Source organism: Haliaeetus albicilla, chromosome Z (genome assembly GCF_947461875.1).
Source record: "Haliaeetus albicilla chromosome Z, bHalAlb1.1, whole genome shotgun sequence".
In the NCBI taxonomy this organism is placed as follows: Eukaryota; Metazoa; Chordata; class Aves; order Accipitriformes; family Accipitridae; genus Haliaeetus; species Haliaeetus albicilla.
In genome coordinates, this window is record NC_091516.1 from 52,331,817 (window position 1) to 52,359,412 (window position 27,596).

The following is a 27,596-nucleotide window of genomic DNA, read 5'->3' on the forward strand; positions in this document are numbered from 1 at the left end:
CCTAGCTGGGTACTGATTTCACACGTAAGTGTATGTATGTGTATGTCCAATATATATATTTATAAAAAATAAGAGAACATTCAGTACTTCAAATAAACAGCCATACTCTTGTTTTATTAATCTGTGAGTGTACTCATATTAGTGTTAAGATCTTGATTCTCCTACAACATAAATTGTTTAAATTAATAAAATAGTGTATTAGGTGATAAAGCGTGTGTATTACAGAGCACATTATTGGTTACCTGGCTTATTAGTTAGCTGTGTATTAAAGCAGACAGTATTTAGACAAATAATTAGATACTTTTTGGACCTTGCTTTTCATGTATAAAATAAAAGAGTAGCAAGCACAGTGTGATTCATGGAGGCTTATTGTCGTAGTTGCTATTCATGTTGAATTGGGAAATTACAGGAAGTATGCATTTTTCTCATTTAAAACCTCTAGTAGACTGACGTTTGTTTCTCCTGGGTGTTTTTTAAGAAATTTTTGGAAAAAATTGAAACTCTTCATAATAATGTGGCTCCCAGCTATAGATACTGGTATATGTTAAGTGTTCTTTACAAGCTGTTCACTTGGTTATTTTGTTATTTATAATAACAAGAAGAATGAATGTTTAAAAGTCCATAGAATGCACTGGAGTATTTTTGCCTCTACTTACTTATTAGTATTAGTCATTCTGTAACTTGAATAAAGTATGCATGCTCTTTATCTGAGGATTGTCCATGTAAGTTAGCTCAGGTTCGCTCCTTAAAGTGATGGGTTTTGTCTGTTTGTATCTTTGCTGGGGTGCCTAGCAGGCCAGTAGGGGTCACTCTGTGCATTGAATTTAGGAAATATGTGAGTAATTTTAATTACTTTTTTTAATTGGATACGCTAGCACACTTGTAAATAATAAATCCTAGACAAAATTTGTATGCATTATTTATTGTATTATTCTATTGTCTTTGAGTTGGGAGTATCTGTACAAAACATATATAATAGTTAACATTTTATAAGCTAACTGCAAAGCATGTGTATGTCAGAGACTGGATGTCTAACGATACAGTTTCAGGAGGGTCTGACTTTGAGAGAGTCTTTTCAGCTTGCTGAAAAACAGTGTGCTGAAAAGAAAGTGGTTCTGGTTGGAGCTGCTGTATTTCCATGCCCTAACACAATAAAAGGGGCTGGAAAGTCTAGTGAGGCAGATTGATGGGCCACGTAAAAGCGTCAGTAATGTTTTCTTCCATTTCACTCAAAAACCCAAACTTTAAGGCCATTTTAACAAGCCTAGTGGAAAGATACCAAGCATGTTTTTCCTTCTAAAATATGCATTTATTAAATGAAATAGATGGCTGGTAATATCCTGCCTTTCTAAGCTGGGTAGTTTATTGTGCAACTGGTTGATAATCAATATGGTTACTTTGAACCAATATATGAGATCCATCTGTTTGCAGTTTTTCTGTAGTGGCAACGTTGTGAAAGATCTCTTCCCTCCTGCCCTCCCCTAAAATCTATATCTTAGGATTTGAAATATTTTCTGTATAAGGTTGAAGAAAGAAGAAAGGATATAAGCATTTTAATCCTTTCTTAAATGGGGTGTTTATCCAGTTTTAAATTAAGTATGAAGACTGAGATTTGTTGTTTGTAATACTTTCATTACTGAGATTTCTTAATGAGGGATGTGTTGCACATAATTGGATGGAACTAGCTATGCTGTTTATTTTCATATCCTTCCCATGATCTCCTCTTCCAGACTAATTGCAGTACATGTGTTATTTCTGTACATGTGTTATTCTGTGCCACAGTTGTGCCTTCAGGAGCTCACATATGGATCTTGAGCCTTATTTGAAAATATTTTGAAACCATTGAGAATCTTCACTCTAAGCGGTCTGTGGAGAAAGCCCTGTTTTCCAGGAGAAACCACCCCAGTCTGGTGCCCTAGCTGAGATGTAGGACCTGATTCAGGCAAGTCACAGTGGTCTGGTAGTTTGCTTCAGAAAAGCATGCAGAACCATGTGGAGTCAGGTGAAACTGATACAGAGAATAAGAGCCTATTTGGAATGCTCATAGTCTTTGCTTCAGAGGCTGCCTGTAAGGATGAAGTGATTAATTTCTCTAATACTGGTACAACAGCAGATGGGAGAAGAAAGAGGTAATAATAGCAAGATAGTAGGCAGCAGCATTGCTTATTTTGCTGTGCGTGCTGAGATTTGCTTAATTTGATTGATGAGTAGGATCTGAAAACTTGTGCTGATCACTTTTGCACACATTCCGCTCTGATCCGAGAACCAAAGATCTGCACAAGTGTGTGTCTTTCTTCCTTTTTTCGGTGAATTGATTGAAATTCTAGTTATATTGGTAATTTGTGCATTGTAATAAAGAATATCTTTGTTTATTCCTTTTCTTAACTGTGATCTCTTTACTAAGAGTTGTACAGTATGGGAGAGAGGGAATGGTGGAGAAACAAGTGGTGAAAAAGAGTATCAATCTTTTCCTTGTATTTTTATTTTATAAAATTGATATTTTGCTTGATTAAGTAGTCTAAAAAGTGGTATCTTACAATGAGAGCAATGTCTTCAAATGACTATGATATGTTTTTGATCGGAATAGAATAAGAAACTCAGTAATCATGTAATAAAAAGCTATGAGCATCTTTTCAGCAAATCTTATTTGAATTAACAAAATAACTTCAGCTTCAGTGTATTTTTTAGTGTAGCATTAGACTACTTGTTTTTCCTTCTTCTAATGTTTGTTCTCTGCATCTCCAATGAACTCATTGTTGCTTAAGTGAATCACAGCTTTTCTTGATTCTCTCTTCCCCCAGGTGTAGTGGTTGTTCTGGTCATCTAAGCCTAACCTATTTCAACACCTTTATATGTAGCCTTTATTTCTTCAAAACTGATCTTTGAGACAAAAAGTTGCTCTCCTTTTAATTTCAAATACATTATTATCTTCTATTATGCTTATCAAAACCTTAAAAAATTGAACATGTGAATATTTCCACCTCTTCAGTTGATGTGTATGTAGCAAAATTCTACAGTGGCTCAGGTTAATGGTATGTAGCGAACATGATAGCAACTGAGACTATTACTTTCAGTTAGGTAACACTAATAGTTACCATAGCATGTACTACTTAACATGACCTACATAAGATTTATTCTGATGGTTGATGATAAATGAGTAGTGCTAATTGGGAGATTATAGTATGAGTTTTTTTAAAGGGAGTATTTGGATAGGGCGAATGATTGTTGTATTACTCAGTGATTATTCAGTATTACTTCTTGCAATTTTTTTCTTCAGAAAAGCTATCCTTTCTGAGGTAGATTGAAATAAGGCTTTCCAGGAGACTTCAGGGTTTTGATGTGAATTAGGAATATGATAAAATGTCAGCATACTGAACTACACTTTCAAACAGCAACTTGGTGAAAGAGATAACCAGAAGAAAAAAAAAAAGAAAAGAAATCCTTTTGCTTCTTCATCTATGGGGAGAAAATACACTCATGTCTCTTCCAAATATATCCAAAGAATGGTTTTTGAAGTATGTTGACAAGATCCCAAACTTGTCTGTTCAGACCAGATAAAGGGAACAGGTTCCAGGATCTGAGAAGATAAAAATATTTTATCACTTTATTGACTGAAACAATGTTTCTGTGGTTTTAAATGAACCTGTGATTCTTTTTTAATTTATGTACTGCTTTTCTGTACATACATTTTAAATTTTGATTCTATATAGGCTTTTTTTTTCTTAAATCACAGATGTACCTTTTTAAAACTCAATCTCATTTTCAGGTGTATTTGTATTTAACGTAAAAAACTTAAAACTTAACTTTAAAAAAGTAAAAATTAGTAAAAAAAATAAAAACAGTTCACAGGCCCAAACAGTTAGTAGTATAACTGAGAGTTGCTAACAGTCCAGCCACCTGGGCAGGGTGAAAAGACTTGTTACATTGTACAGTAATAAATGTCGTATTCATTTTGGAAGTTATTGCTTGTACACTGAATTTTGTACAGAACACAAATCAGTCATTTTGCCAAGGAGCAGAGTAAGAGGAGTGAAGCTGGAGGAGGGAGCAAAAAGTGACATGGAAGTGCACTGCAGAAGTTGTCATAGATCTTCAGTGTGGAACCCTTTTGAATGATGTGTATTCAGTGCAAAGATGAACCCCTGCTCAAAGGAGCCCTCTTAAGAGATGTGTTTTCCAGTGGGAGGATCTGCTTATATGATGCAGTTTGTAGTGTCTTATGCTTTGGGATTCAAGACAGAGGAGAGAGAACTGTAAATTACTGCAAATTAGTAAACATTGTAAGTGTTTGTGACTAAATGCACTTGTTTCTCTTAGTCTTTCAGGATTCCTTTTAAAAATGTTAGGTTCTTGGTTTATTGTAAACCTTTTATAAGACAATAGCCTATGGGACTAAAATCTATACTTATCCACTAACAAAGAAAGATGCCTCTAATGCATAATGAATCCAAATATTAGTTTTTCTTTTGACTTTGACTTTAACTCCATTGAGTTTAACTAGGAAAACAGAAAAGTCATTGCTTCAGCTTAGTGTGCCTGTCTAGAAAGAAGCGATGATACTGCTACAGGCATGCTTTAAGCAATGGCTTGGGCATTTACCCAGTTCATATATCCCTGTCATAAAGAGTCAGTTTCTGTTCTTTTGAAGTCAGATGCAGTGATGTAGGCTTTCTGTGAATTATTCACAGGGAAGAAAAAGTCTTCTGTCTCTTCTAAAATGGAAAGAAATGCCTGTGATGGTTTTTGTGTAAGGTAATAAAGGAATATTAAAATAATGCCTAAATATGAGGAAATAATTTAGATTACTGCATGTTGCAGTTAGGATCTGCTTTAGGAAAATAAAAGCTGAATCTGAAACAAATTAAGTAGTAGCATCATCTGATGTGAAAGTCATTTTATATTATCTAAAGATTGAAAGAGCAAAGTGTGTTTATTATAATTCACTTTCAAATTCTGCACGTCCTTTATGCATCCATATGTCAGCAGCCTGTCATACAGTCTCTGTTTCCAGTCCTCTTAGCTTGTATTCTGTTGCAGTGGAAATGCATGGCTTCTTGCTTTTCCTGAGAGAACTCACTCCAAGATATGTCCAGCAAAACTTGGGAATGATTAATACCAAGTAGTGTATCCTTGGTTTTCAGGGTGACTCAAAATAGATTAACTTCATTGAATGAAGAGAGATGTTTCTTGTGCTTTGGTTAGATCCTTTGCACTTCAAATAAAGCAAACAGTTCTAGATCCAGGGTTCATTTAAAAGTAGGTTCACTTGGGTGTTGTTGGGTTTTTTTCATAACTGGTTATGAATTGCTGCCATCATCAGTATCAGTGTCAAGGCTTTGAGCCCAGATATTTATGCATATCAGACAACTGAGATGAAGAGAATTTCCTGTTTTCTGTATAAGCACAGAGTACAAGAACCAGACTTGGAAAGGACAAAATGTAATTTGTCTGCAACTTCTTTTCTAAAGATGTTCTTCCTGATAATTTTGAGTTCTTATGAATAAAAGTTTATGTAATAAAGGATTTTATGGCAGAATGCAGAACACTTCTTTGTCTTGATTTTCTTTGTTTAAAAAAAAAAGTCAGTGCTAAAATAAGTTTCTTGAATATACATAAAATAGCATTATGTCTATACTGTCCCTTGTCTGGAGTACTTCTTCCCTTCCCACTAACTTCAAGAAGATTACAGAGAGTTCACTTTTCAGACATTTGGCATCACAGACATTGAATGTGACTGTTTCTTTATCTTCTGTTTTCCCCTTAGATCTGTACATATTAAAAATGCATGATTTTGTGTATGTGCAAACAAATGCTGACAGCTAACCATGGTATCTGAGATGACACAGTTTCTGTCAGATGTATACCAAGCTAGCTGTGGAAAAGCATTGAAGACGGTTTTGAAAGCCATTTGGTAAGATCAAGTCCTTGGTTTCATTTTCCTGAATCATTGTAAATATTGGTTTCTGGGCTGAAATCTTCCATCCCGAGTAATTAGTATACACTGAAACTCTTCTTAGGTTTCAGTGAGATCAATTCATCTGCTTCTAAGAAAAAAAAACAAAGGGGGAAAAAAGTGTTTTGCCAGAGTTAATAAAATAAATTCAGTCTTGTAACTGTTGTGTTGCTGATTTCTTTCTTTTTTTTTAATAGAAATTGGGAAGCTTTATTGGAGTGGGGTTTTATTAGAGTGGGAAAAGTAATTGCTCTGTACCTGAAACTTGATCCAAACTTAGCCAGACAACCCCTGAAAATCTCGGTTTACCCCAAGGTTTTTTTTCGGTCTGAAAGCAAAATTCTTCTAGACTTCTTGCAAGTGTGTTACAAGAACACCAAGAAAAGAACAAGACACTTCTAACAGTTACTCTTTTTGTCTGAAAGAAGTTTCAGTGATACAACTGAACTGAAAATAGCAAGACTGCTGTCATTTTTTTCCTTTGTTGTAAGTCATATGTGATAGTCCATGTTGTTTCTACAGAGAAATAGCAAAAAAAAAGTGCTCTGCTTAAGACATTATTCACCTGCATTTCTCTGTTATTTTTAAAGCTTGGATTTCTTTAGTTATGTAGGACTCGATTTAGTCAACCTCTGGTCTCATGCTGCTTGTCTAGGTCAAGGGATAGGAAACGCCTTCTCTGAGAAGTGAGTCTTTTATCTCTTCCCCCTTGAAATGGAAGGAATTTTCTGAGTGTCTGAGGTAGCCAACAGTTTTGTTTTGAATCTGAAAACTGTTTCAATTTTCAAGTAGTTAACCTGAATGCAAGGCTTAACTTAGAAAGGCTGAGCAACACTTGCCCATTGTGAAGAGCGACTTTTGGACCATCAGCATCTTTTCCCCGTCTGGATTTTTTTCTTTGAAACAAAGACCTACTGCTCCTGTCTGCTGTAAGATATGAAGTGGAAAGCAAGTTCTTCTGAGATCTGTGCTGTGATCAGTGTACCCCTAGAAGTTTCATGATTTCAAGTTATTCAGGTACTTTTTGTAACATGCTGGCTTTTTTGAATCACTGCAGGTTACTTGGTGCTAAAACTGCTTTGAGTTTTCCAGTTAGACTGCTAATGCAAACATAGATTCTGTAACGAATGGTTGTATACTGTAATTATATCCTTACAGGTTCCTCTGTGTAAAATGAGTTTACACTGATGTGGTTTTCTACTCAAGATAACAAAAAGAAGAAAGTAATAAAAATAAGAAAATTAATACTTTAGCTGCAGGGCAGTTTGTAGGGAGACCCTCTGCCCAAGAACTCTTCAGCATTTAAATCAATACAGTTTGAAAGACTCTCATGCAAGTTGATATAATAACCTCTGAAATACTAACGATCAGTTATCACTTCCATTGGGAAACTGTACCAGTCCCAAGCATAAAAATGGTCATTTAAAATGTCTTTACTAAGCAGCACAGAATTCTGCAGAACTAAATCTTGAGTAGATCTGGCTCCCTAAATGGTAATTCCATCTTTTTTTAAAAGGTCAGCTCAATTAGATTTTGGCAAGATTGAGTCTTCAGTGTCTCTTAGTGTATTCATCAGGACGCATTGGCTGGTAGTTTGCAAGTGTTCATGAGCAAAACAGGTTAGTAATACATTGGTACCAGTACAAATAGATTGTCCTCATCACCGCATAGACAAAACACTCATGAGAACTGTGCAATTCTTTAAGCACTAGTGGCATGATATAATGAAGTTGTATTCCATTAAGCACTTGTATACAAGGGAGCAAAATGTCATCACCTGAGTGTGGCTGCGTTTCTGTGATACAACCTCATCTGTTCCGTCAACTAGTTTTGCTCTGATCAATAAGCAGTTTTCTGTGGCCTTTCACTACTGTCAGATGTCATTGAATGATGTAAATACACGTCAGAAACTAGAAACTTGACAGCTCACCTAGACTAAAGAGAGGAGTGTGGGAGGGGGTGTACTGCTGGGATAGACAGAAATGACAGCTGATGTCTGCTGTGTATAAATGATTTGATATTGCTACAGACAAGATTTTTCATTTTCCATAAGCATGCAACAAAATGACTGTGGCTTGTACAAGTCAAATCATTCAAAAATACTGAAGAGGAAAAAAAAAAGGCTTTTTATATTACAGGACAGCTCTGAACACAGTGTTTTAAATGGCCCACTTACAAGTTACCTCTTATTTTATTCTTGTCTTTTAATACTAAGTCTTGGGTCCTACTTGCTCTTAAAATGAAGGAAGATTAAATAAATATTGTAAATGTTCTCCTAGGCAGTGTACAATCGGTAAAATGTCTATTCATGCTAGCATGCTCTTTCAAAGCATCAGAGAATTCAATTCTTCAATATTTCACCACAGAATCAAGAAATCGAGGGGGTTTGGTTGGTTGGGGTTTTTTTCATTTGGGAAGAAACTTAAAAAAACTTTCAAAATTGACAACAGGAGAGTAAAGAAGAAAACAGTTACATTCCATAGCGGGGTGGGGAATTGTAGCTGAAATGTGCAATATTTTTCTAATTTTAATTTTTTTGGTTATACTTCATGATTCCAGTGAGTATCAACTGTCATAGGAGTTAGTACAAAGAGAAGAGAGGTTAGTACTAGTCAGTATTTCATTTATAGTTGCTGTATTATGGGTCTTACACTGTGGAACAGACTCTTGCTCCGATTTTACCATAAGGGTTTTACAACGCAAGTTCCAGACCACGGTTTTCTGGGAGGAGAGGAAGTTTTTGTAATAGATCATTGGGGCTAGATAAACATTTAAGCTGTTTGAACAGGAGCATGGTATTTGGCTTTTCATCTTGAGGGTTGGTTTAATCTTTCCTATGCAGCATAGACGTCTTTACCATATTTGCTACAGCATAAGACAGAAAATGTGGAAGTTGTGATTTTGAAAAGAAAGTAAATACATTAGTAAAATGAAATACGTTTCTAAAAAATCCATGGATTTAGTAATCTAAATTAACACCTGGTGATGTATTAACAAAGAGATCTGTACTCTAGTCTACTTACAATAGCAATCTCACTGATAACTAGGTTGCCCTCCACCCTGCTTTCCTGGCCACTGGCAAAACTGCTGAGAAGGTAGGGATGATATCTTTGTGTGATGGTGCATGCTTGTGTATGCAGGTGTATAATGAAGCTACCTATCTGTCATATCCAGCTGAGTCTTCACTACCTAGTACCATTACAATGAAGCATGATTTTCATGAAGAAAAGCTCAAGAGCCCTCAGATTTGGTACTGTGCTTCCACTGCTACAGGCTTTGGACGTGTACCATGTGGCCAGTGCTTGCGTACTGGAGATTTGGTCCTCACCAGTCACTTGCTGTGCTGCCCATGTGTACCATGATGTCCCAGCTGCAAGGCCTGGTCTGAAGAGCAGGAGTCACGATTTCCCTTGACTTCTGGTCACCTCTGCGTCTCTAAGGGATTTTCTGCAGGCCTTCCAAATAGTTGTCCTCAGCTGGAAAACTTAGACCAGCTTTCTTGAGAGGGGCATGAATCTTGGTTAAGAATAGCCAAAAGCCAAGAAAAACCACTATAATTGTATTCCCTATTTTCTCAGACAGCAGGTCTTACCTCTACTTTTCCTTTATATTGGTAATTATTTGGTGCAACTTAACTTTGTGTTGTATACAAGGAATGGCTAGGTGCTTATCTGCTGTTACACACATGTAATGAGTACAATGGAGGGTAAAGTAGGTGATGCTAAGTCATTAATTGCTACTCTGCTACCACACTTGAATTAATTTACTGCGTATGATGAACTATTGTGATGAAAGGGAGGCTGCTGGAGAGCTCTGTGTAGGCTGATGTTTAGTTTAAATGAGAAAATTATTTTGAGTTGATTTCTAATTTGGCTTATGAACTCACTTAGAGCCAGTAGTGTTGCCTTGCAAATGAGAAACGTCACTCTTTCTGATACCTAAAATGACCAAAATGATTTTACAACAAAGTTAGTGTGTGTAGAATAATTGTCACAAAACCAGAGTGGTGTCAAGGTATAGCTGTTAAGCAGGACTTCTGTTACTGACTTCATTGTGGCCAGGATATTACCCACTTTTATGTGGGGGAGAAAGGGAGGTGATCGACTTGTGGGGTGGGGGAATTCATTACACAGGAGGAAAATATTCTAGCTGCAGTCTTGTGTGTCTGGACTCAAATCTTGAGAATGGTTATTGAAATTCTCTAGAATATAGCAAGAGGCTCTGCTGCAACTTAGTGCTTTCCTGTGCTTTAGGATACTTTTTAGGTTTAAAATAATCTACTGTGTGTTTTCTACCTATTAATTATTTTTTTTGCAAAAGCACCTTTATTTCACTTTGAATACTTGGTTGCCTGTACTGGCAAGTGAGATTAGGTATCTCATAGTCCAGTATAACCCCTCCAAATATTTTAACCTCCAGAATACATCGAAAGTCCCCAAATGAAGAGGTAAAGTGCCACTTTCCCATTGTTCACAATCCCACTCTTTGTATGATATTTTTAAAATGCTTTCTAGAGCTATTTCTGCAACAGTTCTGAAATACGCTTGCAATCCTAATACACTGCACAGTGATATAAAGATTAAAACTAATTTGTGACAACAGGGAGTTGTGTGGTTGCCCCAGACATATACTGATCATAGCAATTTTCCATACCAGTCTGATTTTTTTCTTTGTGTATTATATATATTAAAGTAAACACATAGCCAGGTTGGTTTGTTGTTTGGTTTTTTTTTTTTTATTTACAGCTTTTGCAGTGTTTCTGTCACTTCAACTTCTTGTTCGTTATTAAGACTTCAGAGATACAAACCAGTAGCTCAGTAATTGCTTTCTTGAATCTGCCTTTAATAATTACATTTAGTAAAGCTGTATCGAAAATTAGAAAGGCAGAGACTAATGGAAAACTAGATTTTTCACTGAATTAGAAAGCAAGACAATCTATATATTGACAACATTTCAAGTTGAAACAGATCAGGAAAACTGTTTTGGACTGTCTGTGCAAAGAGGCAAACACATGCCTGATGTGCAGTGGCATCTGCATTTTATACAGGCTGAGAAACTATAAGAGATTTCATGTAAATAGGTGTCTTGAGAGGGGACAGTACAAATCTGATTTGGAAGCAAGTCACTTGAGGTTTTTTTCAGTCAGAGAACCTCTTTTTTCTTAGCATTAACAAAAAGTCTAGAAAGTACAACTTTTCACTGATTAAAATACCTTGAGATGGGAGGTGGAGGAAAGAGGAAGCATGTTTTAAGTTCTTATTTTAGACTGGACCATAATCTGTGGAAGAATGTTTGTTGAGGCTGGTATGACAGCACTGTGAGCCAGCTTGTATGAAGGGGGTAGAGGAGAGAAGGTATTGGATCATTGTTTAGTCGTTACTGGGACTTTTCACCAGAAATTTAAGGCATTTGAATTCCTATTTCAAGAACAAGCAAAAACATGAAAACTATTTTCAGACTTCTATTCCTGATATGTTGAATATTTTAAATGCCTCTCTTACAGGCAGGAAATGTACTTATTTATTTATTAGCGCAGTGTGCTCATTTAATAAATGGGTGCTCTGTGCTACCTTAAAATTTAAGAAAAAAACAAACCAAACAACTTTAAAATATATACAGATCTTGCAGTGTATTGTGCTTACAAGATTTGTGTTTTAAAGCAGGTTTATTTACTGTTCTATCTCCACATGCTTTCCCTTTTCATGTAGTAACTGAGCTGTTTTGTTGATAATGATCATTCGGGTATCTTTGCGTCTTCTGTAGTGTTTTGAGATTGGGCTTTGCTTCAGTTGTCCTCTAAATAGGCACTGTGCCTAACAAAGGTTATTTTAGTATCTTCAGCATTTTTGGAGAACCTTACTTTTACCCAACAGCACAGTCCCACTTACATGCTACACATGTAATAATAGTTTGCTTTGACAGCATAATGCTTTCTTCTGCTGCTTTTTAGGACATATTCACAGAAGTGGGCACATGTCTTGCCTGAATCTTTGTGAGATTTGGATCAGTGTGCATCCGTAGAGCATAGATCCTGTGATTTTATGACACTGTGGACCAATTTCTATAAACACGGAAAAAGAGAGTTTTGCTTATGTAAATTTATACAGATTATTTATTGCATAATAAATTCATTTTACTGTAAATTGCTGCTGAATTTTCAATTTTCAGTATGTTTCATTGAACATGCACTGATGGCTTGAAGGCTTCTGAACATAGAAAAGCATTGATCTTCTCTTACTAGAAACTTCACCTTAAGTCCTAATCATGTAAGATCAAATTTAAATAGTAACTTTCATTGTGTTGTATACATGTATTAATCATTATGTAATTTTAAATGCATGATTAATACATGTTGGTAATCTAATAAGCTGCTTCATTAATCCAGCAACTTTTATGACATACAGAGAGTGCTTGTTGTTGCTAGTTAGCTTTTGAACTTTTTTTGAGGCAATATGCTATACTGTTCAGTGATAACAACAAAGAAGACACTATTAGATCACCAGCAATCTGAGAAATTTCTTGTTTGTAGAACCCGTAAAAGCTATATTATCCTTGTTTGGAATGGAAATAATGAATGTATAAGAAAGCACTGCTGGAGTCACAGAGGAAATTGAGAGAACCACAAAGGTGAGGAGGCATTCTTGAGACTCTCTCCTGGCTCTCTGGAATTGTTCTTTGTGCAAACCAGCATTATTTGTAATTTTTATATTTGTAAATAAATTACAGTTTGAACAGTGACTTTTAGACCTGACTTTTTTTTTCCTGTACCTGGTGGGAAAGATGAAAGGGTCTTAAGAAGAGAAATAGTGTGAAGCTAATGGGAATATCCATCATCTCTTGTCCCACCCACATTCTTCAAAATACTGCAACAGGATCTTCAGAGAAACAACAGGTTGAGGATATCATTTGATAAATCAGAATAAATTTAACTTTTCAGGGTAGTTACTCTGCAAAGCTGAAGGGCAAATTGCTGCTCAATAGCACAAAACTGCAAATTTGTGATGGAGGAAGAGCTGTGAATGTATAACTGGATCTTCTGTCTTCCAAACAACAAGCATGGAAAAGGAAGTAATTTTTTTTTTCTTTTTACTTTTCCTCCTGACTTGGAAGGAGCTTTCATAGGATCATAGAGTCATTTAGGTTGGCAGGGGCCCATGGAGATCCAGGCATCCCCCCACCCCACCCCTGCTCACAGCAGGGCCAACACAGATCAGATTGCACAGGGTCTTGTCCTATCATATTTCAACCTTATTCACCACCTCTCTGGGCCCCAGCTCCAGTGTTTATCTAATGTAGACTCTGATGAAACTATTAAATAGGCTAGATTTGGCACTAGATCTGGTGATAGTCTTACTTCTCTAGAAAAGCTGAGTGAGCTTTGCATGCAGTAATTTTCCATTGGTTCTTTTAAAAAAATGGATAGAAGGAGATTTGATAGAAAATATTGTTTTCAGTGCAGAGAAAGATTTGGGAATAGGATTATACATTTTACAATATTTATTTCTATTTCTGATGGGTAGAATTTTACAAGCTATTTATTTTACAGATTGATGTGGTGACACATCTTGGGGGAAGACTTTTTTGAAACCCAACATACTGGGTATTACAAACATAAAGCAACAACTGTCCTAAACCATTCAAGTCCTAGTTTTTTTCTGAAGTTATTTTATAACTATTATCTTGTCACTGTAAACTACAGTAATATTTCATATCTTCCTTTAAGACAGTTACAAATCCTATCGGTCTTTATTGTCAGAAATGTTATGTTCAGTTTTAGTAGGGCATTACAATTTCATGTAGAATTAATGGTCAAGGTCTTACAGAGCTAACATGTAATACAGGAATAAGAAGATGTCACCCTTTTAACACAAGCAGGTTTCTACTTACATATTTTAATTAATTTGTTTGCTCTGTTTTCTGTGGTCTTAAAGAATAAGTAGAGGAGTTCATTCTACCTAAAAGTCCTCCACTGTTTTCATTCAGTATTTGTTAGTAATTGCAGTGATTAAGAAGTTTTGAGGAAAAATAACATTTTTTCTTTTATGTATTTCAAGAATACCTGAAGTATGAATACTGTTTGATGATTTTTCAGTTATGTAGTGTCAATGTATGCCAAAAACACTGGCTAGAGCAAAATTCTGCAGTGGTTCATGGTTTTGCAGGTTAATGTCTTTTTTGAGACTTCTCTCATGAGGTAGAAGAGCAAAGAGGTGTTTTTCACTCAGAGTCTCTTTCCTCAGGTAGAAAAATCAATACTGCATTTTGTGGAATAGCTCTTCTATTTCCTCCTCCACCTCTTTAATATACCCTGGAAGGAGGAGTTGAGAAGTGTTGGATATACGTGTAGAACAACAGTGGTCCCTGCAGCAATACAACTTCTTATGTTAAATCAGCTAGATGCCAGCACTGGTAGTGCATGGAGGAGCTGACTTTAGGAGATATTTGGGCTTGTGTGTGCACTTGGCAAGTTTGGTGATGGGGTTTTTTGTGTTTTTCTTGGTTTTTCCCCCCACATTTTACATGCAATCCTTATTGAAAAGCCTTCCTGACAAAATGAGAAGGAAGCAAGTAAGTGCCAGGGTTAGTTTCTCATGTCCTGAAATAGGGACCTATACAACAGTATGCAAGGTGGGATGAGTTTGCTGTCTGCGTGGGTGTAAGCACATTGTACATCTCTGCTCTGCATCTGCTGGGTCTCTCTGAGGGTTTGGGCTTTTAACCTTGGGCCCCTGAATCGTTCCCAGGTGGGTTCTCTAAGTAGGTTTTCCTAGGAAAACGCATGAAATAAGTTGTTCAGCATTGCAGAAGTACTTGGATTTTAGATCTAAATTTTCCAAAGTGGCCATGGTGTTACCATTTGCCTTAATTTTGAGGCCATACTTTCCGTACATATGGTTTTCCTCCCTTTTTAAATGGTTTTTAGTTCTTACATGGGAAGAGCACCTAAGGACATTGTCCTTTGCTCATTTGTTTCCATGACACTGTCAGTCCTGCATGCTGAGCTAAGCAGACACTAAGGGGAGAAAATTAGCATGGGACAGACTGCTACAAGTAAGCGTGTGCAGAGACGCTGGGTTGCATTGTGTGAAAAGCTTAAATGACACTATGAGTACTTAAATTCACAACCATTGTTTCTTAATGGTTTCCGCTTTTTTCTACTTTTTACCCCTGAGCAGGCAAATGGGAATAAAGGGAAGGGGATATATCATTTGGATAGGTACTGCCCCAGACATATGACTGGTGGACATGGAGCTTTTAGATCCCTAGTATTGACCTCTAGACGAAGAGGCGCTTGAGTTTTTATCATCCAGCTGCCCCACCAGCAGTGGAGGGAGGGAGAGGGATACCGTGCATTACCAATGGGTTTTCACAGCAAGCAGATGCAGTGACATACGTTTCTGATTCATACACAATGAAATTGTGGGTTTCCTTCAAGCTTACGGGAGCCCAAGTGATTTAAACTAAAAGGCCCTTCTTCTGCTCTTCCTTGGCCTGCTTATTTTAATGGTAACGCAGCATGGTCTTTTCAGGTGGTGTTCCTCTGTGCCATAGTGTAGATTCCTGTCCAGCATCTCTCTCTTACAAAAACTTAAAACCATCTTCCAATCTTCTTTCTGCTCCCTAATATCATAGTGGCTCCTGAAACGTAGAAAAGTATTCTGTAGGCCTGAAATTTTCCCTAACTTTGTGGAGATGCCATAAACTTTCAGTCAGTACGGATGCACTGTACAAGAGCACCATCAGCACTGATGCCATTGGAAAACCTGCATTATGCACATAGTCTGCGCAAAGTTTTGTTAGGAGTTATGCTTTTTTCCAGAAGTTTATGGGTTGGCCAAATTTGCCTCCCAGCTATCTTCCTGATCTTCTTGTCCATGTCTTGGGGGATTTTGGGTGAAATGGTTTGGGTTTTGTTTTGGGTTGGGTTTCAGGTTTTTGATTGGGTTTTTTGGCATGGATAAAGTAAAATATATTTTTCTTTAAGTGTGTGTTTGGACTGTCTCAGCTGTAACTTTCTAAAAATATTTTCTGTCTGAATCACATACCTGGTATGGAAAATCTAAGCCCAAAAATTAAAGGTTGGCAAAACTGTAAGCAACTGAGAACAGTCTTGTAATGGAAAATATTAGATTATTCTAATTAATCCTAGTACTGCCGTTAACTCCTATGATAAATTTTATTAAATTAACTCCATCTCAGGTCCTCTTCAAATGTTATTGAGAAGTTAATTAAAAATATCAGTAGTGTGAGTAAGCTGTAGCGTGAAGCAGGAAGGTGAGGAATCAGCTGATGGAATGTGAATGTCCCTTCGTTACCGCTTCAGATTTCTTACCTGTGGAAAACATATGTGGGTGGAAGAAAAGGTAAGTAGGAACAGAAGCTGTACAGAAAGATGAGCAGTTGCTTGTTGAGGCAATTGGAGATAAGATGGCACCTTGTACACGTACGGGATGAGGTAAGTTGCATTTTGTCTGCCCTGTAAATAGAGAAGTGGCACTTTCTGTAAATACGCAGAAGAATCAACTTTTGCTGCAACTAAGAACTTAAAGTAAACTAAGCAAAGTTTACATTCCTTCTGCAGGGAGGCACTGGAAACTCCAATAATAGAGCCTTTGTAACAAAAAAAAATATTTGAAGAAGTTATATATGGCAGTGTTTTGTGTGAATAGAAATGGCAAAAGTTTTTCTATTCAGTACAAAAGGTGAGAACCAGGAAAATGCCAAGATTTGATGAGGTTTGCCAAGATTTGATGAGGTTTGCATACAGAAGTGCTCACTAACTTCATAATAAAGCAAAAAGAAAATTTGAAGCCTCAGAATGAGGGAAGGAGTGACATCTATGGCAGTATCACATTGTATCTGTAATGACACCTTATTTTTATCTTTTTTTTTTTTTTCTTGATAGTACTTTTGAATTTATCCAACTGAGTTTAGGGGTTTAAGTCTGTATGTATTTAAATAGGAGACTTGGTTGGTATCCGCAGGTGGTGAACATCCAGAATTTTCTAGAACAGTAAATTATTTCTTTTACACCCAAGAACCAGGACTTGAAATGTGATTATCAAATTTCAGCTAAAAATGAGTATATGGATACTGTTTCCTCACAGTGCTGTGTTCAGGAATCTACTAGCTTTTATTACTGAAGTGTTCAAGGCAAGTTAGTTCTTAGGCAGTCTGTGCTTGGCTCTGTCTTTAATTTTTTTCTTCCTTGAGGAAAACACAGTCACAGATTTTTATACCTGTGAATGATACTTTTTTTACTCTGATGCTTCTAGTTAACATTTGAAGAGATTGGTACATTATGTCATCTTCAGTTCAAGCAACAGTCAGTAATTAAACATTTAGCACAATTTTCAATCATCCATTGCCTATCACTTTGTTTGCAGTATGCACACTTTTATTTCCATGTTTCCAGCATCAGACTCAATTTATAACAGCTTACTTAAAATCTTTCTGAAATGTGTTGGATACATAATACTTTATCTGGCTGAATACATGTGCAGGCATGTAATTACTTGATGTTTGCCTCACTATCTTCCAAGTGATGGAGAGGCAAGTTGCCAATTAACATAATTCTCACTGAATCAATTTTCATTGTCTTTGAAATGATAAATATTTAATTGTACAACCAGTGTTCTCTGATAGGTTATTCAATCTTTTATTGCAAAATTGCTAATAGGATACTTTAGTTATATATATTATTGTGGATATTGGTTTGTATTAGTATTTCTACTGCCTTTGAACCTATACAATATCTTGACATAATTGCACTGGATGTAGTATCCATAAGAAGTTTAGATGTTGCCTTTTCTCAGGCCTGGGTGTTTGACTCAAATTCTGTGCTGCCTTAGCTCTTCCACTAATGCCAATACAGTTCTGCATGAAGTGTCTACAATCCAGCTACTTGCTGTGTTTTATGCTGTAACTCTAAGAAAAGCAAATTAGGAAATATTTTTCTCTCTTCCCTGCGTTCTTCCCTTGTGTTGAAGTCAAATGCGAACCCTGCATCCCCCTCAACTTCACACTCCCTCTGCTCCCTTTTATGGGACACCTGCACCTTGCTGACTACAACTCCTGCAGATGTACCCAGGATAGAGCCAGCATCGCCCCCTTGGCCCTTGGCTTTGTTCAGCCTTTGCCATGAGTTTTGCAGCTTGTGCTGCCTACGCTGCTGCTACTGTTATGCTGCCAGGAGTACCTGAACTAGTTTAAATCTGGCTCAGGCATATCTGCGATCACTGTGGCCACCAAGCCAACTACAACATACACGCTGTGACTATCGGAGCATTTAAATTCAGAAGCTTAAAGACTTAAATCTTAGCTTGGGCACAATATTTTGTTATTTTGGGGCACTGTTTGTGGTAGCTGCTCTTGCATTTTCTTCAGTAGCTGTGCCGAGTTTGTTGCTCCCATTCTCTCCACCTTCCTTGCACATGAAGAACCACCTGGTTTTCTGCTGTTGGATGTATCAATAACCACATCCCGGTAATCTGTTTCAGGTCTTGTCTCAGTCACAGCAGGCTTAGTCCAATAAGAAATGAAACTGCCTTACAGCTATTTGAGCTTACTTCTTCCCACTTTGAATTACCATTCAGAAGAGATTAACCTGGCAAGGGAAGCCTTTGGTGAGCAGGATGGTATTCTTTGATAAATTGATACAATTACTCTTATTTTCAGAAATGAGTGCTGATGTTTGAATAGTGCTGTCAGTTGCATGTAAGAATAAGGCAGATGGCATGCAATAGCAGAAGTAATTAGGTTTCCATTTTGGAAGGCAGACCAATGCTAATTTAGTGAAAGTTTGGATGAGTTAACTCCTTGAAGTGCCTGAAAACATTGCATGCATCCTGACTCCTCATCTTCGTTATTAACAGAATAGCATTTGAATCCTCCATTTTGGGGCTGAAGACAGGCTGATCCCAATACTTAAATGTAATATATGAAGGATCTTTGCTAAGCTGCACAGACATTTGGAAAAGCAACCTCCTGTGACTACAGGTAAAGAGGAGCAGTCTTAGATGGGTTACTGGAGAGACCCTAGTAAGAAAAGATGCAAGGTGGATATACAGTATTTCTTTCCTCTGGTATTTACTAACCACGAGGAATGTGGAGCTGATTTTTAATAGCTTGTGTATGCTGTAACTTGACTAAATACTGTTGTGTTTCCTGTTCATATGTGTTTAGTTAGTCACTAGCAGAGGAAAAAGGCTAAATTCACATACCATGGTAGACATACCATGGAATATGAAACAGTACAAAGCCAGCTCCTTTAAAGTGTAATGCTCATCACCCTGCTGCATATATACTTTTTTAATGTGTTCTTTGACACCATTTGATGTTTTTGTTTGTAAACAAAACATCTGTGCTTTGGAGGTCTTAGGTGGCCCAGGTGTTCTCCAGACAGCAAATACAAGTTCAAACAAAGTAACATAGACTTAAAGTTTCTGGAAAAAACTTGGTCTTGTGTCTCGCTTTTCGCAAAAAAGGAGTTTATTGCAGCTAGTTGGCTGCAATATGAGGGCACTTTCGTTGTGGCTAGGAGTTGCATCCTGCCTTGGGAAGTGAGAGGACTCTTTATAGACTCTCCAAAGGATTTTGTGACAAAATAGAAGAGTCCTTAATTTTCATCAAACTTAGAATTCATCTATTTCATGTAAATACACTTTTGCCATCAATTATTTTTTGTAATATTCATGTATTTTATCCTGATGTACTATTTCATTGGAAAGTTCATCTTTTCCATAAAAAGGCCCATCGTTGTTCTATTAGTAGAACACTTCCGATAAGAGACGTTGAGATGATCCAGATGGACAAATAGAGCAGAGCAGGCTAATTTTTTTGTGTCTGTGTAACTGTAGGCATTAGCATGTGTTAGGAACTTTTTCCTTTTTCAGTAAAAGATCAACACATTTTTCCTTAAGTTTCATTCTAAGGAAGTTAGCCAAATAGTTGACCACAGCGACAATGAGATTTTAAAAGGGTGTCATCTGTGTAACACTTGTGCTCTGCAGGGCTAATAAAGAAAAATATCAAAAGCAAGTCAGACCTTGTAGCTTCTTGGTTTGGTTACAAATTAGATTTCCATAGTCAGTGTTTCGCTGGCAAGGGAGAGGCTTTTTAGCTTGGAAAGCCATGTAAGTTATTTTTCAGGAAATGACAGAGAAGTTCCTATGGGATTTTATGAACCATGTGTTTGGAAAAGATTGGTTTAAAGAGAGTTTGAAAAAATCAGAAAACTACTTACTCTTATATGTCAGCTACTCTTTCATTCAACAGTGACAGCTCCGTAGAAGCCTCCCTCGAGCTTCCCATGTTGTAGGAATTACAAAACTGTCTGTCTGAGTTGCAGTATAAATTGTTTTACTAACTCTTCCTATAAACCCTAGGAAATACGACATACAATTCTCAAAGGCCATCTTCAGAAAGAATACCACTGAGTCATATGCATGCCTTTTGTGCCTAATTCCTATCAACACTGTGCCATTTTATCAGTGGAAGAGGCCCATACTGCAAAAGAGCATAGGAGGGGGAATACCCTTAATTATTTTGTAATACTGGTGGGAAAGAAAAACTGCATGCTGAATGGTTCTTGAAGAGACTGTAGTCTGGTTTAGGTAGGTACTGGTACCAGTAGCACTAGTAAGTGTTAGTGAAGAGACAGCTTTTTCAGTAAATAAATCATTGAATGTTACATAAAATTAGTAAGGAGACATTTGAAGTAGGAGCCACATTTATAAGAACATGTGCTTGTGATTGTTCTTAGGTACACATCTTTTTTTTTAGTAATGAAGGTCCAAGTTAGATTGCAGTAACATGAGATTTAACAGGAGGAGTCAGTGAAACAACATACTTGTCCTCTCAGTGGGCTTATATCACAGCAGAAAATCTGTTTATTGTATTATAAAAACAGTAAGGCTGCTTCTCCAGGCCAGGAGGTATCAGGTAACTGCTTCACACAGACTGGAGCTGTTGGGAATACTCGCTGGAAATCCTGCAGGGAATGTTTCACTTCTCTGACATGGTCTTTCTCCCTCACAGAGTCTGGACAAAGGAACGTCATAATTGCATAATGTCAAGCCTTGATATCCATAGTTAATAAAGCTAGGTACTTTTTCTCTTGTGCTGTAACTTAATATTGTACATTGTAGTTGGGACTAAGTGGAACAGTCTGATTTCATATAACAAACATGACAGTGCTTGGGGTGGGGGAAAGGGGCTGTTTGTGGGTCCAACCCAACTTTTGAGGTGACTTAGGTAAGATAAGCCCATCTTGTAATGGATAACGTAATGGATTTGAATGTCTTTGGGGCCCTTCCGTGCAAGCAAAACACTTGTGCTGAGCAGAGCCGTACCACTGGAGGTCGAAGCACAGGCGGGACGAGCAGTGGCCCGGGTCCGCGGCGGTAGCTGTGGGCCCATTTGCCTGCCTGCGAGGAGGACTGGTGCTCCAAATGCCTGCGCTAGCTGAGCTGCCCGTCTGCAGCTCCTGATTTCTGCTTGCTCGCGTGGCCATCAGCACGTGTGAGGACTGCTGCTAGAAAGGAGGGATGACTCTCAGCTCTGTTGCTGTTCGTCCTCCCCCCCCAACACTCTGATTGCTTTCCGTTTCTAATACCGAATCTTTCGCTTCTTTTCCTTTACTGCCTCTTGCAGCCACTTTCATCCCTTCTTAGGGCCCCAGTGAAACCAAGTGGAGCAAACTGAGCTCTTCAGGGCTGACCTGTTTCTTTCTTTGCTGTGCCCCAACTTGATTCCCGCTTTTGCAGCAGGAAGGGGGCCCTTTCCTTACGGGAAGATGGTGCAGGAGCTTGTGTAGGGGCTGTTTGGGTAGAGTGGGGAGAGCAGTTGCTACAGAGAGGAGGCAAAGATGTGACTATAAGCAACCTACCTACGGCACAGAAGGTCTTAAGTCTTGGCGAGTGGACATCGTGGGGATAACCCAAAGTAAATAGTGGGTGCAAGACGGGGGGGGGGGGGGGGGGACGACGACTGGAACAGGAGGGGAATGTGGTTGGAGAGGAGAGAAAAAGGGAGATTTCCCTCACCTCATGCCTCTGTGACCCATGTCAGCCTGTCTCTGCACCCTTGAGCTGCCCTGTGCCCACTACAGAACTGAGTTTTGCCACACCCCCTTCCAAAGGATGAAGTCAGAATAAGTTAATTTGTTTTCATTTGGGGGATAGCGAGATTCAGTTTTATCGAGGCTGCTCTGAAGTTTGAGTTGGCTCTGAATACTGTCCTCATCTCCGCCTCTGCTGTGGAGGGCATTCAGAAGCATGGAGCATTGCCATGAGGCTGTTACACCCCTGAGATACCGAATTGCTGCTATGTGCAGCTCTGGTTACTGCCACCACACAGGTGCTCTAAAATTCTGTGGAATAATTTTTTCCCCCGCATCAGGTGGGTGAGAATAGGTTTAAAGTCATCTTTTGATCTCCACTATATGCTGTGGTCTTGTTCTAGTCATAGCACAACTGAGACAGAAAATGTGCCATTGTGTGAACAATAATCAAACACTAAACACTGGAAATCCTATTACTGTTTCGTGGACCGTAGCTGTCATTTCATTTGCTCTGGAATTCCTTCCATATGGCCATGACAAAGGTTTAAGGTTGAGTTTCTTGACACTTTGAATGCATTAGCTGTTCCTCAGACAAAAGTCTGTCAAGCGTACTGAATCATCTGAAGGGATGTATTTATTTCTGTAAGTAATATATTAAATAGAACTAGTGTTGGTAAGCTTGGTCTTGAGAGAGAGAAGCACAGTACTAGAATTTTGTGGGGTTTTCTTTCCTGGTGAATGTTAGACAAATATATCTGTTTTTTGTAAACTTCTCTTTTTCCGCTTCTGGTTTTTGTATCTCCTCATTCTAAACAAGGCTGCCCCAAATCTCTCTCTCATCTGTAATTTTTCAGAAGTTTATATACTTTGCAATTCATTTTTCCATGTATAAATATATACAACATGATAGTATTAATTTACCATAATTATGAACTCTGTGGTTAATGTAATTTCCATGAGTTAATATAAAAGTGCCATCTGTATATTTCTTACGTAATAGAAAACCAAGCTGAGAAGTTAACTGTTCTCTGTAGTTTTCCTCCCTATTCCTGGTCATGTTTGTCATTCTTGTCTGTGTTTTTTGTTAAACTGATCATTCAGGTGTTTTTGAGACAAAGGTACTGGAGATGTATATTTTCGTATCAAATTATCAGATAAAATATGTCTTTTTGTATCCAGTGTAAGCATTTGACATAGGTAAGATCTGAAGGGGGGCAGTATCAATGTTATTTACCACACAGTTCTTGATGTGCGCTTATAACACCGGTGGGTTTACAGGAAGACATGGGTGGTTCTTGTATGTCTTATTGGTTCCTGTTTTCTTCCATTTGTGCTTTCTGTCTTGGAAATTCACAGTGATATAGTACCAATTATTTGCCTGTATATAATCCAATTTAGTTACTACGTAGTACTGTCCAGTTTCTGCAGCAAGAAGAGAAATGTTAAGTATTCTTCTTCAAAACAGTGAAAAAGGAGGTTTGCTAACAATCAGAAATGGATAAATTCAGGGCAATGGCAAAATTAGGCTTGCTAACAATAAGAAATGAAGAAAATGGTTTCCAAGATCTGAATATAGTCCATACCACTGGAACAAAGTGAAGGCAAATAAGAGGGACAAAAAAATTTGGGATGTTTTTTTTTTAAAGTCATATGTAAATATCTTTTGTACTTGGACCTGAAAATTTTTACTGTCTTATTAACAAAAACATTAGGAATTCTTCTAGAAGACTTTCCTTCACAGGTTTGATGGTTATGAATTGCAGTGGCAGATCTGCAGTTCTGCTAGGCAGATCAACATTATTCATACTGATATCCAATCCAAAGGTGTTTGTCCCATACATCACTTGTGCGGGTTAAATTCTGTTGGAAGAATGCTTTTAATGGATGATGATCTTCTGGCTTTGTGCAAACATTGTTGATAACTGTTGTGGTAGTAACCAAGAAAGGTGAGACATTTCTAGTTTCAGAGTACTTGTAAAGAGTTTTCTAATTGGTGTCTTCATATCTATGGTTCCTTGTGTCCCAGTCAAGATGAACTGCAAATCTTTCAGTGCAGTGTAATTTCTGGTATTTCAATGACTATGGGAAAAGCATTTTACTTGTCTTATTCAGTGATTAATTGTTGCATTTTTCATTTAACTAACTGTCACTTATACAAAGTCATATGTCTTTCCAGAGTTATCTGTTCATAGAACATGAACATTTTTACAAGAAAAGTAATTTCCTTGCAGTGTTGCATTTTTTCCCCGTCTTTATTTTGGCACTTTCATCTATGTTCACCGGTTTCCTTACATTGTTTTTCTGTCAGGGCCTGCAATTGCTCACTTAAATTTGTGTGAGATTTGTCTATAGCTATTTTGAATCCATGAAGAGATCCTATCTCTCTCATAAGCTAATGTATCTTTCTGTCTTTCACACAAAGCCGTGTCATTATATGAAATAGTGGCACAGAAACTCACTGCTGTGCTTTTAGTTTGCTCTTGTGAATTGTGATCTGGTAAACAGCGATGAGGCAAACTTGGAATTTATGCTGTCTAAATAAAGTCATTTAATAATATGAAGTTCATAAGCACAATATGTGTTATTTCACTCACTTGCATTTCTGCTTTATAAGTTACTTTGTAAATCAGTTTAGTATTTAGATTTGTATTAAACTAAAGCATTTACAGATTGTCCATTTATTTATCACAAGTTGCTTTATATTTCTGGAATATAGGTGCCACAGGGAGTAGATTAGAAATGCAGCATTTTGTTTTCAAACAGTAATTTTCACTTCAAGCATAGCAGATCTGTTGTCCAGCTTTTCAAATTTTAGATGGCTGCTAAAGCTGGATCCAGGGTCTGTGGACGGTAGGAGGCAAAGTTGAAGCCTCTATACTAGTACAACCCGTTGAGGGTGTGAAGCTAGCAGATATCTGGTTTTGGAAATGACATCACCGTGCATGGGAAACTGTGGTTCTCTCTTCTCACATCTTCCGCGAAAGGGACTGGCAAATGTATTCTTTAGTGTCATGTTGTTAGCAAAAATTACGAAACAGTAATTAAAACTTCGCTAAGATTAAAAAGGAGGATGAATAAATGCTGTATACTTTTTAGTGTTCTGAAGCCATTTCTGTAATTCCTTAACCAGTGATGAAACACAGAACAAAATAGATAGATGCTTTGAAAAGAAGGTCCACAGAGGGATTTATATTTCCTTTCTTCCCCATATTCCAACTATTTTCCTTTGTGAAATGGCAGGTTTATAGACTTCAGAAGGAAAGACATTTCTCTGAAGTGGCACATATATGACTAAAACCAAAATGGGACTGCACAAGCCAAGCCATGATTCACAAGAAAGTTACCTGTCAAGGGAGTGCTTATAGCTGAGGCAGGAGCCCCTTAGACTTCTCCGAATTGTTTAGCAAACCTTGTAGCCAACAGAAGTGCTAAACTAACAGTGGTGCAGTGGCTGTTAGCTGACTGAGGTGTAAGAGGGTGTTATGAGTTGCTCTTAATTCCTGGAGATTTAATATCGAGTTAATTCAAAACTGTTGCAACACCTTAACTAGTGACTTATGGTTACTTCTAACTTAACTAGTTTCATATTCTGTTATCTATTCTCCCCACCAAGTTATCCTTGAAACTCATAGTGGCTTTCCTGTGCAATCCAGAGTATTTTGCTCCTTGCAGAACTATTTCTTCATACAGTGTGTGGAATATAATATGTAAATAGTGTTTTCCTCTCATATAATTAGGATGTTAAGTCTCAACTAAAGAAAAAAGCCTACATTGATTTTTCTTTGCATGTGATTCTCTTTACAACTCTGAAGTTGCAACATATTCCTACGGGTGCCTTGGAGTTTATTCATGTATAGAGGAAAATTGTTCAATAGCCAATAGCTGTTCTCCCAAAATAGTCTAAATAGATAGGAGGGGGAAAAAAATCAATGCACCCAAATAAGGTCATCTGCTCACCATGAGTGGGACACAGAAATAGTTCTTTTCAAAGAGGTAGAATGTAGCATAAGTTATTACAATGATCTGAACTAATTTTGGTAATGTAAACATTGGTGTGAAATGACTGCAGTCCCATCCATACTGCATTCAAACAAAGGTGGATGCATTTCAGTCTGGATTAAATAAAATGCTGTCTGTTTCTAATGTGGTTTGGCTAGCCGGTGAAAACCATAGCATTTTGACCTGTTTGAAAGGCAGGTTCTAGTGGACAATAGAAAGTGTTTATTCAGCATGGTTTCTGTGTGTTTGCTCTGATCAATGCTAGCTGGGCATGTTGTGACAGAAACCCCTTTTTTCTGCATTCAGGCATAAACACCGTTTGTAAATTTATTTCAAAGAACTTTTTATTTGGCCTGAGTCTTGGATCTTGATGTAATCATCTGTCCTGAACATTGTCTCTCATTGTCCTGGAAATAATTATTTCCAGCATTTTCTGAGCAAAACAGAAAACAAAGAACTCCTAGATAGGCCAGGCACCTTTTCTGTATTTCTTTTCTGCTGATTTTGTCTTCATTTAATAGACTGTGTTTTCTTGAGTACTTCAAAATATTTCTCATCACTTGCCCTCAGAAATGACCCAGTGACCTGAGAATCAAGAAAATGTCATGTTAGTGACTGCTAATTAGTGGATCCAGAGAGCTGCTTCTCCTGGCCTTTCAACCTTCCAGAGGCAGCAACAAAAGCTGTCACATGTATCATACAAAGAAAATAAGCATTTGCCATGTTTGGGGTTTTTTTTTTCCTAGTGTGTAGATAGTAGCACAAGCTCAATTGAGACTACAGATGAATTTGTAGGTTAGGAGGAAATTAACCCATGATATAGTGTTTGCATTTATTTCTTCTTTTCCATGCATAACATACTGCATCTGTTACCCAGTTCTTACTGAACATGTATGAGTGTGTTAGTATGCCATATTGTAAGAGGAAAAAAGAATGAATCTTTATTTCTTTTCTTTTTTGTTTGTTCTTACCATCCTTTTTTTTAATATTTGTTAAACTACTTCAAAATGTATTAAATGTTTCTAAAAGGGAATATCGTAATGCTTAGTTTTTAATGTACACTATAAAGTCCAAGCTTAACTTGTCTTTTTGTATGTTTGTTGAGCAAACTTGTTAACAAAAGATTCAGCCATATTTCCCATTAATCGCTGTACTTCTGTGCCTCATGAGTCATCACGGGTTTTTTGGGACCACCTACTGGAATGACCGTGGTAAAATGTGCAGTCACAGCCATGTCACAGAACTGTTTGTGCAAGTAACGTTAATCTCCTTATTATTTACAATTTTCAGGTCTTTAAGATAGAGGTGCTAATGAGTGGAAGGAAACATTTTGTGGAGAAGAGGTATAGTGAATTCCATGCACTTCATAAAAAGGTAGTGATCTCTTTCTTTGTAAAATGTAACTTTGTTTTGCCTTAGCTGTGATGTTTTCCTCTCTCTTGAAATTGTTACTATACATGGTTTATCTTAAATGCATCTTGTGATTCATGTCTCTGGAAATGAGTTCCCAAATAACTCAGTTTCTTCTCTATTTCGTGGAATGGGGTGATGACTTCTCGGTTGTTACTAACTCTCTTTTTC

General features: G+C 37.4%; 1 protein-coding gene across 3 annotated transcripts in view; it reads left to right on the forward strand.

Moving 5' to 3' along the window:
- SNX24 (sorting nexin 24) overlaps window positions 1–27,596 on the forward strand; it is a 95,555-nt gene that overhangs the window by 21,409 nt on the left and 46,550 nt on the right. Inside the window, exons 1-2 of one of the 3 annotated variants that reach the window (XM_069776783.1) lie at window positions 16,305–16,409; window positions 27,306–27,389. The exons of 1 other annotated variant lie outside the window; for it this stretch is intronic. In XM_069776783.1, coding sequence (XP_069632884.1) covers window positions 16,347–16,409; window positions 27,306–27,389 — 147 coding nt within the window. In that variant the 5' untranslated portion in view covers window positions 16,305–16,346. Of the gene's footprint in view, window positions 1–16,304; window positions 16,410–27,305; window positions 27,390–27,596 lie in introns of those variants that run through there. One more of the 3 variants, XM_069776784.1, reaches the window with a different exon arrangement.